We start from the raw sequence: 12,500 nt of genomic DNA, 5'->3' as shown, positions 1-12,500 counted from the left end.
CAAGCGCAACACACACTACCTGCCTGCGCTCATTATGGATGTTTTCCTGCTGGGACCGTGGATGAGCAGACACACACACACACACACACACACACACACACACACACACACACAGGTAGAAAGACAGATTGCAGTGTAAATACATGCTGGTGGACAAACAGCTTCCTCTTACTGGAAACACACTGAGATCCATCAAGAGAGCCGGGCAGCTTCAACTGTCCCTGTGGGTGTGTGTGTGTGTGTGTGTGCATTTAGTGTGTGTGTGTGTGTGTGTGTGTGTGTGTGTGCATTTAGCGTGTGTGTGTTTGGCTACTAACCAGGACTTGTGGTTTAATAACAAATATTTGTTTGTGTATCTGCAGTGTAATTTATTACTGAACTGTCCCAAGGGGGTGTGTGTGTGTGGGGTGTGTGTGTGTGTGTGTGTGTGTGTGTGTGTGTGTGTGTGTGTGCAGGACATCCAGCGTCCCACTGTAGAGTGAAACATAACTCTGATTCCTAGAAAATGTCATTTAACAAGTTGGGAGTGACAGAGAGAGAGAGAGAGAGAGAGAGTTACGAGTTTGAGAGAGGACAACTTAGTCACTTCTTTAAGTAGTTTTAATGGTGTGTGTGTGTGTGTGTGAGTGTGTGTGTGTGTGTGTGTGTGTGTGTGTGTGTGTGTGTGTGTGTGTGTGTGTGTGAGTGTGTGTGAGTGTGTGTGTGTGAGTGTGTGAGTGTGTGTGTGTGTGTGTGTGAGTGTGTGAGTGTGTGAGTGTGTGTGTGTGTGAGTGTGTGAGTGTGTGTGTGTGTGTGTGTGTGCTGACCAGGTACAGAGACGCGTCCTGCTGTTGGATGGTTCATCTCCTGGATCAGACCGTTGTGTTTCACCTGCACAAACAAACAAACAAACAAACAGACAATACTTAGAGGTGTGTATTCATTTTTTACAGCTGTCAATCAAAACCATCACACAACCCTCCTGCAACACACAACCTGAAGTACAAAGACCAGCAGACCAGTCTGCTGCAGCAGCTGAGTCTCATGATGGAGGAACATGTAGAACTGTGTGTTAGTTAATAAAGTGTAAATCTGTAGAACTGTGTGTTAGTTAATAAAGTGTAAATCTGTATCAAGCAGCTAGAAGCAGAGAGCAGCTGAGTCAGCTTGTTGTGGTGTGGCTGTAGATCCATTCAGTAACGTTCTCAGTAAAAGTGAATAGTGTGATAAGGTGGATTTGGTTACTGTGACACAGTAAACTGTCTTGTCTTTAGCCCTAGTCTCTACTCCAAAACACTCTGAGTTGTAGCTTGAGAAGAGTCAGCTCAGTTAACCTGAACAAACTGTTAGCTAGCTAACTAGCCGGCAAACACACTGATGTTAATGTGAACACGCTAACGCTAGCCGCTACTAGATACGTTAGCTAGTGTGCTAATCAGATGTGTTAACAACAAGACAGTGATGTTAGCTGACCAGATACTATGGTTAGCTAGCTAACAAGCTGACATTATCTAAACACTAAATCAATCAGATGGATCAGTGATGAAATGATCAGTTCAGTCAGAAACAGACAGAAATTAACCGTCTGTTCAGTTCTGTTGAGACAGAAACACAGTCAGCTGTTCACAGAGCTGAGGACCTCCAACATGGCCGCCAGAGGGGTGTGACATCACACACCATACAGACAGCTGATAATTCAAAGTCGCTCAGAGTTAGCTGAATGATGGGAATGTAAAAATAAAAAATAAATGTGTGTGAGCGTACATAAAGTTGTAGAAGTTTCTCTTGCCCTCTAAGTGTCCATGTTTCACTACGAGGACTCTAGGGACTACACACACACACACACACACACACACGACCACCAGACAGTTATGTAAGAATACATTCAGACTGTCTCTCTCTCTCTCTCTCTCTCTCTCCCTCTCTCTCTCTCCCTCCCTCTCTCTCTCTCTCTCTCTCTCTCTCTCTTTCTGTCTCTCTCTCTCTCTCTCTCTCTCTCCCTCTCTCTCTCTCTCTCTCTCTGTCCCTCTAAAGGACGTGTGCAGTCATGGGTGATGACGAATAAGTGGTTTCCTCTCTCTCTCCTTCCCATCCTCTCTCTCTATCTCTCTCTCTCGTCTTGTACGCACGACTTCCTTGATAAAGATGGAAGGACTACTACTTCTTCTCCTCTCCCTTCATCTTCTTCTCTCCCTCCATCTCTCCATTCTGTTCTCACTCAGAGTCGACCAGCAGCAGAACCAGGTGTATCTGCAGCCCGTTCTGCACATGCTCACACACTCTGTTCAGAACTTACATTCAAGTTCAAAACCTAACATGCATCCAATTGTAAAAAACTGTAAAGTCAAGTCTCAAGTCTAAATGTAGATTACCAAGTCAAGTCCATGTCATTACTGTCAAGTCTCAAGTCTAAATGTAGAACAGCAAGTCAAGTCAGAACAAATCAAGAGTCCAGTATCAATTTAATATCTTAAAGAAAACTAAATATCTAGGACTTTTCAATGCAATATGGTTTTAATAGGATAAAAACTTGGTAAGAGCATCATGAGTTTGATTTCTATAATCAGTTTCAACTTCAATAAATTCAATCATTCCATACAAATTCAGAAAACAGAATTTAAATTCAGTCGTCCGCTGGAACAAATCTCATCACTTTCAATCTAAGTCATTTACACAAACACAAGATCTCAAGTCAAGACTTTAGAAACCTTTTCAAGTCATCAAAGTACAAGTCAGAGTCAAGTCCCAAGTCACCAGAACCCAAGTCAAGTCAAGTCTCAAGTCTTCTCTTCATGCATCAAGTCCAGTCTCAAGCTATTAAAAGTCCAGGTCATGTGACTCGAGTCCCCCACCTCCCCTCCTCGAGTCCCCACCTCCCCTCCTCGAGTCCCCCACCTCCCCTCCTCGAGTCCCCACCTCCCCTCCTCGAGTCCCCACCTCCCCTCCTCGAGTCCCCCACCTCCCCTCCTCGAGTCCCCACCTCCACCTCCCCTCCTCGAGTCCCCACCTCCCCTCCTCGAGTCCCCCACCTCCACCTCCCCTCCTCGAGTCCCCACCTCCCCTCCTCGAGTCCCCACCTCCCCTCCTCGAGTCCCCTACCTCCCCTCCTCGAGTCCCCACCTCCCCTCCTCGAGTCCCCACCTCCCCTCCTCGAGTCCCCCACCTCCCCTCCTCGTGTCCCCACCTCCACCTCCCCTCCTCGAGTCCCCACCTCCCCTCCTCGAGTCCTCCACCTCCACCTCCCCTCCTCGAGTCCCCACCTCCCCTCCTCGAGTCCCCACCTCCCCTCCTCGAGTCCCCTACCTCCCCTCCTCGAGTCCCCACCTCCCCTCCTCGAGTCCTCCACCTCCACCTCCCCTCCTCGAGTCCCCACCTCCCCTCCTCGAGTCCCCCACCTCCCCTCCTCGTGTCCCCACCTCCACCTCCCCTCCTCGAGTCCCCACCTCCCCTCCTCGAGTCCTCCACCTCCACCTCCCCTCCTCGAGTCCCCACCTCCCCTCCTCGAGTCCCCCACCTCCCCTCCTCGAGTCCCCCACCTCCCCTCCTCGAGTCCCCACCTCCACCTCCCCTCCTCGAGTCCCCACCTCCCCTCCTCGAGTCCCCACCTCCCCTCCTCGAGTCCCCTACCTCCCCTCCTCGAGTCCCCACCTCCCCTCCTCGAGTCCTCCACCTCCACCTCCCCTCCTCGAGTCCCCACCTCCCCTCCTCGAGTCCCCCACCTCCCCTCCTCGAGTCCCCCACCTCCCCTCCTCGAGTCCCCACCTCCACCTCCCCTCCTCGAGTCCCCACCTCCCCTCCTCGAGTCCCCCACCTCCACCTCCCCTCCTCGAGTCCCCACCTCCCCTCCTCGAGTCCCCACCTCCCCTCCTCGAGTCCCCTACCTCCCCTCCTCGAGTCCCCACCTCCCCTCCTCGAGTCCCCACCTCCCCTCCTCGAGTCCCCCACCTCCCCTCCTCGTGTCCCCACCTCCACCTCCCCTCCTCGAGTCCCCACCTCCCCTCCTCGAGTCCTCCACCTCCACCTCCCCTCCTCGAGTCCCCACCTCCCCTCCTCGAGTCCCCACCTCCCCTCCTCGAGTCCCCTACCTCCCCTCCTCGAGTCCCCACCTCCCCTCCTCGAGTCCTCCACCTCCACCTCCCCTCCTCGAGTCCCCACCTCCCCTCCTCGAGTCCCCCACCTCCCCTCCTCGTGTCCCCACCTCCACCTCCCCTCCTCGAGTCCCCACCTCCCCTCCTCGAGTCCTCCACCTCCACCTCCCCTCCTCGAGTCCCCACCTCCCCTCCTCGAGTCCCCCACCTCCCCTCCTCGAGTCCCCCACCTCCCCTCCTCGAGTCCCCACCTCCACCTCCCCTCCTCGAGTCCCCACCTCCCCTCCTCGAGTCCCCACCTCCCCTCCTCGAGTCCCCTACCTCCCCTCCTCGAGTCCCCACCTCCCCTCCTCGAGTCCTCCACCTCCACCTCCCCTCCTCGAGTCCCCACCTCCCCTCCTCGAGTCCCCCACCTCCCCTCCTCGTGTCCCCACCTCCACCTCCCCTCCTCGAGTCCCCACCTCCCCTCCTCCACCTCCCCTCCTTGAGTCCTCCACCTCCCCTCCTCGAGTCCCCACCTCCCCTCCTCGAGTCCTCCACCTCCACCTCCCCTCCTCGAGTCCCCACCTCCCCTCCTCGAGTCCTCCACCTCCCCTCCTCGAGTCCTCCACCTCCCCTCCTCGAGTCCCCACCTCCACCTCCCTTCCTCGAGTCCCCACCTCCACCTCCCCTCCTCGAGTCCCCCACCTCCCCTCGAGTCCTCCACCTCCCCTCCTCGAGTCCCCACCTCCCCTCCTCGAGTCCCCACCTCCCCTCCTCCACCTCCCCTCCTCGAGTCCCCACCTCCCCACCTCCCCTCCTCCACCTCCCCTCCTTGAGTCCTCCACCTCCCCTCCTCGAGTCCCCACCTCCCCTCCTCGAGTCCCCTACCTCCCCTCCTCGAGTCCCCACCTCCCCTCCTCGAGTCCTCCACCTCCACCTCCCCTCCTCGAGTCCCCACCTCCCCTCCTCGAGTCCCCCACCTCCCCTCCTCGTGTCCCCACCTCCACCTCCCCTCCTCGAGTCCCCACCTCCCCTCCTCGAGTCCTCCACCTCCACCTCCCCTCCTCGAGTCCCCACCTCCCCTCCTCGAGTCCCCCACCTCCCCTCCTCGAGTCCCCCACCTCCCCTCCTCGAGTCCCCACCTCCCCTCCTCGAGTCCCCCACCTCCCCTCCTCGAGTCCCGACCTCCCCTCCTCGAGTCCCCCACCTCCCCTCCTCGAGTCCCCACCTCCACCTCCCCTCCTCGAGTCCCCACCTCCCCTCCTCGAGTCCCCACCTCCCCTCCTCGAGTCCCCACCTCCCCTCCTCGAGTCCCCTACCTCCCCTCCTCGAGTCCCCACCTCCCCTCCTCGAGTCCTCCACCTCCACCTCCCCTCCTCGAGTCCCCACCTCCCCTCCTCGAGTCCCCCACCTCCCCTCCTCGTGTCCCCACCTCCACCTCCCCTCCTCGAGTCCCCACCTCCCCTCCTCCACCTCCCCTCCTCGAGTCCTCCACCTCCCCTCCTCGAGTCCCCACCTCCCCTCCTCGAGTCCTCCACCTCCACCTCCCCTCCTCGAGTCCCCACCTCCCCTCCTCGAGTCCTCCACCTCCCCTCCTCGAGTCCTCCACCTCCCCTCCTCGAGTCCCCACCTCCACCTCCCTTCCTCGAGTCCCCACCTCCACCTCCCCTCCTCGAGTCCCCCACCTCCCCTCGAGTCCTCCACCTCCCCTCCTCGAGTCCCCACCTCCCCTCCTCGAGTCCCCACCTCCCCTCCTCCACCTCCCCTCCTCGAGTCCCCACCTCCCCACCTCCCCTCCTCCACCTCCCCTCCTTGAGTCCTCCACCTCCCCTCCTCGAGTCCCCACCTCCCCTCCTCGAGTCCCCACCTCCCCTCCTCGAGTCCCCACCTCCCCTCCTCGAGTCCCCACCTCCCCACCTCCCCTCCTCCACCTCCCCTCCTTGAGTCCTCCACCTCCCCTCCTCGAGTCCCCACCTCCCCTCCTCGAGTCCCCACCTCCCCTCCTCGAGTCCCCACCTCCCCTCCTCCACCTCCCCTCCTCGAGTCCCCACCTCCCCACCTCCCCTCCTCCACCTCCCCTCCTCGAGTCCCCACCTCCCCTCCTCGAGTCCCCACCTCCCCTCCTCGAGTCCCCACCTCCCCACCTCCCCTCCTCGAGTCCCCACCTCCCCTCCTCGAGTCCCCACCTCCCCACCTCCCCTCCTCCACCTCCCCTCCTCGAGTCCCCACCTCCCCACCTCCCCTCCTCCACCTCCCCTCCTTGAGTCCCCACCTCCCCACCTTCCCTCCTCCACCTCCCCTCCTTGAGTCCTCCACCTCCCCTCCTCGAGTCCCCACCTCCCCACCTCCCCTCCTCCACCTCCCCTCCTTGAGTCCTCCACCTCCCCTCCTCGAGTCCCCACCTCCCCTCCTCCACCTCCCCTCCTTGAGTCCCCACCTCCCCTCCTCCACCTCCCCTCCTCGAGTCCCCACCTCCCCTCCTCCACCTCCCCTCCTCGAGTCCCCACCTCCCCTCCTCCACCTCCCCTCCTCGAGTCCCCACCTCCCCTCCTCGAGTCCCCACCTCCCCTCCCCCACCTCCCCTCCTCCACCTCTGCTTCACTGAGATCACTTCAGAGTAATGGGAAAGCCTCCAGCTGCTGAAAGCTGCTGCATGTCCTGAAGATACAGATGAGGAAAAAAACACTTGTTAAAGGAGAGAAAAGAAAAGGTTGAAGGAGGTTCAGGTAAGAAAGTAAGAATAAAAACACAAAACCTGTTGCTGCAGCAACAGAAGTGTGTTGAAAATGTCATAAATGAGAGAGGAAGAAGAGGAGGAGGAGGAAGAGGAGGAGGAGGAGGAAGAGGGCAAATGATGACGCATTTTCCAAAGGTTGACTGTGCAAATCTTATTGACGTGTGTGTGTGTGTGTGTGTGTGTGTGTGTGTGTGTGTGTGTTCTCACCAGGTACTGCAACAATAACACACTGGGGACTCCTTCAGTCCCAACATGTGCAGCAGAGCATGACAGCAGGTGAACACACACACACACACACACACACACACACACACACACACTCTCTCTCTCTCTCAGGGCGTCCTGACCTGTCGGGGCGCAGCGACCTGCAGGTCTGAGTCAGCGCTGACAGACTCGCTGCGGCTGCTGATGGAGAAACTCTGACTGTGGTTTGGTGAAATTGGTTTTGCAGGAACTAAACACTGAAGCACAATAAATGACGCAAATTGACGCACTTTGAGTCTCACAAACAGATGAACAGTCCTGACATGAAATCAGAGTGCGGTGAGCTCTGTAACATCAGCTGCTGTGAGGGAGGAAAACCGCCGAGCTGCTGCTATGCTTCACCTGATTAAAGAGAGCGTCCTGTAACTGAAACGCCACAGGTCGGATCTCCTGAACAGCCGTGTATTGGCTGTTTCCCGTGGATAACCGGCCAATCGTAGACGAGGTGATGTCACCTCCAGATGTTTCCAGCAGCTACAGTGGAGTTTGATATGAGAAAATGTTTCAGGATGTAAAACATCAGCGGTAAACGTCAGGTTTTGGTGTCAGTCCCTCAGAATCAAAGAGCGAGGGCTTCTTTCTAGAGCCGCCATTTTGCACCGAGAGACGTTCAACAATCATACAGGGAGAAATCCATCGTAGAAGAGGAGAGAGACCAGTTTCTCCACCACAGGAGCAGGAGAGAGACCAGAATGCACTGCAGGAGCAGGAGAGAGACCAGAATGCACTGCAGGAGCAGGAGAGAGACCAGAATGCACTGCAGGAGCAGGAGAGAGACCAGAATGCACTGCAGGAGCAGGAGAGAGACCAGAATGCACTGCAGCAGAGAGACAGGATGGAGTTTGAGGAAGAGGAGACTCTCACTTTGTCTGGACTGTAAAAACTCTCACTCCATTATCACTCTCTCTCTCTCTCCACCTACACATAAAACCCAGCTGGATGCAACAAGTTCAGGCCCCTTCTCTGATGGTTGTTGAAAGGCATTCTGGGAAATGTAGTAAATCACTAACTGCAGTAGAAGAAGACGAGGCAGGTTGAGAGTTTTCCTTTAAATCTCTACATTAAAGCCTTAATTTGACCAGACCGCCTTAAATCTCTCAGTGACTGCATCATTTTAACCGTACCACCTTAATATGAAGACAATGACCTCAGTACCAGCTGAGTTAGCATGTGGGAGACAGAACATACCTGCACACACACACACACACACACACACACACACACACACACACACACACACGCACACACACACACACACACACACACACAGCATCTGTGAGAGGCATGGAGGGCATTCAGTTCATCACTCAACTTAGAAGGATGAATTATGGCTTTGAAAATACACTAACACACACACACACACTCTCTCTCTCTCTCTCTCACACACACACACACACACACACACACACACACATACACACACAGGAATGGACTGAGCTGTGTATTACTCACTGTTGATGTTGTTTAATGAGACATTTCGCTACAAGACAGGAGAAAAGTCACTAATACAACTTAACTCACACACATTCACCTACACACACACACACACACGTACATACACAAACACACACATACAAAGGGTGCTGTGACCTCTGACCCTTGACCTGCTTACGATTGGTTTCTCGTTTCTGACTGAACTGATCATTTCATCACTGATCCATCTGATTGATTTAGTGTTTAGATAATGTCAGCTTGTTAGCTAGCTAACCATAGTATCTGGTCAGCTAACATCACTGTCTTGTTGTTAACACATCTGATTAGCACACTAGCTAACGTAGCTAGTAGCAGCTAGCGTTAGCATGTTCACATTAACATCAGTGTGTTAGCTTGCAGCTAGCTGTATGCGCTACAGAGAGAGGGAAGATGAAGGATTCAAAGGCGCGTGGAAAAAGACAGAGGAGGCTGGATGTGGGTGAGGCCGCTGGATAAACATCCACCCGCTGTGTGTGTGTGTGTGTGTGTGTGTGTGTGTGTGTGTGTGTGTGTGTGTAACGGAAAAAGGCAACCTGGCACACGGGCGCAAACATGTGTCTCACTTTATATTGGCTCGGACACACAGAGGCACGTACAGAAACACACACACACACACACACACACACACACACACACACACACACAAGCATACCTAAACGTAGAGGCACATATAGAAACACACACACACACACACACACACACACACACACACACACACAGGCAGATGCTGGAGTGTGTGTGTGTTTATTTGTCTTCCTCTCATGTCTCCCATCTGTAAGCCTTTCTGCCTCAGCTAACTCTCTCTCTCTCTCTTCTCCTCTCTTTCCTTTCTACGTCTTTCCTTCTCCTTTCTTCCTTTCTATCCTCTCTTTCCTTGTCTTTATCTATTTCTCTTTCTTCCCTTCTCTCTCTTTTTCATTCTCTTTCCATTTGTCTTTCCCACTCACTCTTTTTGTCTCTCTCTTTCACCTTCATCTCTTTCTCCTTCTCTCTCCATCACTTTCTGCCTCATTCTTTCATCTGTCTTTCTCTCCGTTTTTCTCTTTCACACTCTCTTTCATTTTCTTTTCACTTTCTTTCCTTTCTCATCCCGTTTCTCTCTGTTTCACTCTTTCACACACTTTTTGTTTTTTTCTCCCCTTTTCCTTCACTTAGTACTTGGGGATTTTTTGGCATCAAAACGGCCAAATTTAAAGACACAAAATCAAATACATACAAACACAACAATTCAAAATATATCTAAAAATAAACATTTAATATCTTCAGAACTAAAAATAACAGTATCGGCTGTAAAAAAAAAAAACCCACCCTCTCTCTCTCTGTCTCTCTCTCTTTAATCAGACTGATCGATGGCTTTAATTTAAACATCAAACCATACACACTGCGCAGGAAGTGTGTGTGTGTGTGTGTGTGTGTGTGTATGATCCTGCATGCATACAGTATCTGTCAGTGTGTGTATAAAATATATGCATTCTTGTGTATATGTGTGTCTCTCTCTCTCTCTCTCTCTCTCTCTGTGTGTGTGTGTGTGTGTGTGTGTGTGGGGGGGGGGTTGGTTTGATTCAGCAACTACTGAACACTACTGGTTGAATATTGTAGAGCCAGACAGGTCAAAGGTCAACTGGTGGCCTTATTCCAGTGTATTAACATGTATTAAAAGTATATTAATTACACAATATTACTGTGTAGTTACTTGATGAAAATCTCCCTAATACATAATGTACTTACAGCATACACACCATTCACATGGCTTCATTAAAGGTTACCTACACAGTAATATTATGTACTTATAATACTTTTCCATAGGTTAATACACAGGTCCTGCTGTGTGTGTGTGTGTGTGTGTGTGTGTGCACGTGTGTCTGTATTTGTGCATGCGTGCATACAAGTGTAGCAGTATGATTACATGCATGTGTGTGTGTGTAATCCTATCTGCTTGTTATGCAGGGTATCATTACATCCATATGGTCATCAGGACCAGTCACACACACACACACACACACACACACACACACAGGAGCACAGCTAGAGGCCATACACATTGCAATATTCAAAGCAATAAACTTTATCAACTTTATTTTATAGCAAAATGCTGCTGCAAAGTGTTTAACAAACAATAAAACAAGAATAAAAGGCAGAGTTAAACGATAGAAGTGGCAGATATGAATTAAAAACAGAGTTACAGAAATATAAAAAGGGGTAAAATACAACAGGAGAGTGAAAGAGAAACATACGAAAGCCTGTGTAGAAATGTGTGTTAAAGCTCCATATTCTCTCTGTCCAGAGTTATTTAGTGTCTTTCTGTCCATTCAAAGCTGTGTGTGTGGTGTCATGAACCAAAAACACTCTCAATCCATTTCTCCACGTTCATTTTCCAGCATCTCTCTGAGCCTTACCAAGAACAGGCCGTTTCTGTCTCCGTGTCTTTAAGGCTCATTAATATTAACGACCCTCCGTTCCGATCGGCTAACCGTTTCGAGAGCGAAACGTGAGACGCCGCGGCCCGGCGGCTACAGGTAGGGAAAACTCTCCGGTAATAAACGATGACGACCGCTCGACCGCTTTGAAAAAAACACTTTGTTAGTCTATTATTTCTTACAGAAATGATAATGAGCGAACCTTTGTGACGCCGCAAAGTTACGGAAGTCCAAACGGCTCGTTTAGAGGCTCGCTTTTCTAATATGGATTGTGTGGATTTAGTTTTGATGCTTTCACCATGTTTAGATACACATCCAACTCCTTTATCATCACAGAGGAGAGGGAGGCCTGTTTACATGATGTGGAGCTTTAAGGTGCAGTCGCATTAGCACAAACCTCTGCGAAAATTAGCTTCGCTTCCTATTGGTGAACTTTGACCGGAGAATTCATGCAGCCGGCCAATAGAAACACTTGTTTGACCTCTGAGGAAAAAAACTCAAAAAATCCATATTATCTAATACAGACGGTACATTCATGCTTTACTGTTGTAATGTAGCCTACAGTTAGCGTGAGCTTGCTAACCAAATAGCGTAGAATCAGAGTCGATTGACAGCTAGTTAGCTACTTAACCAGCTACCAGAGGTGGAGACTCGAGTCACATGACTTGGACTCAAGTCAGAGTTTTAACTGCTTGAGACTTGACTTGATGCATGAAGAGAAGACTTGAGACTTGACTTGACTTGGGTTCTGGTGACTTGGGACTTGACTCTGACTTGTACTTTGATGACTTGAAAAGGTTTCTAAAGTCTTGACTTGAGATCTTGTGTTTGTGTAAATGACTTAGATTGAAAGTGATGAGATTTGTTCCAGCGGACGACTGAATTTAAATTCTGTTTTCTGAATTTGTATGGAATGATTGAATTTATTGAAGTTGAAACTGATTATAGAAATCAAACTCATGATGCTCTTACCAAGTTTTTATCCTATTAAAACCATATTGCATTGAAAAGTCCTAGATATTTAGTTTTCTTTAAGATATTAAATTGATACTGGACTCTTGATTTGTTCTGACTTGACTTGCTGTTCTACATTTAGACTTGAGACTTGACTTGAGACTTGTTCCTCTAGACTTGAGACTGAGTTGGGACTCGAGCAGAGTTGACTTGGTCACACCTCTGGCATTTATTGAACTCAGTCAGTGTTTTAACTCTTTAGACCAGGTCTCCAGTCAGAACATGTGGACAGTAAAGTTCAGACAGGCGGAGGTGTTTCATGTGTCAGCAGCTCTCTGCAGTTTGAGGCTTTTTAACTCTCAAACCACATCAACGCTGGACCTGGGTTTCCTTTTTTTTTTTCATGCCACAAGAACATTTCGTGGTCGCCATAAAAATAATTTCCTTTATTTATTTGCAGTGTGATTCCTGGCCTCCAGAAGAGCCTGTGGGTGTTTGGGGGGAAACGTGAAGCACTGCTCATGCCTTTCCTTTTTAAAGTCTCTATTCTGTTCTATTCTGCTTCACTACTGTTTTATTTTTCTTGGTTCCAAAACTTTTCTTAAA

The 12,500-nt window shown here is 51.4% G+C and overlaps 1 protein-coding gene across 1 annotated transcript in view; it reads right to left on the bottom strand.

Annotated features, from left to right (window-relative positions):
* The window catches only part of sugct (succinyl-CoA:glutarate-CoA transferase), a 115,849-nt gene that overhangs the window by 11,117 nt on the left and 92,232 nt on the right, over window positions 1-12,500 (bottom strand). Inside the window, exon 13 of the mRNA XM_078291365.1 lies at window positions 807-870. Coding sequence (XP_078147491.1) covers window positions 807-870 — 64 coding nt within the window. The remainder of the gene's footprint in view (window positions 1-806; window positions 871-12,500) is intronic.

Source organism: Centroberyx gerrardi, chromosome 22 (assembly GCF_048128805.1).
Source record: "Centroberyx gerrardi isolate f3 chromosome 22, fCenGer3.hap1.cur.20231027, whole genome shotgun sequence".
Lineage (NCBI taxonomy): Eukaryota > Metazoa > Chordata > Actinopteri > Beryciformes > Berycidae > Centroberyx > Centroberyx gerrardi.
Note: the sequence above shows the minus strand (reverse complement) of the source record. Positions and strands in the feature narration are given on the sequence as shown.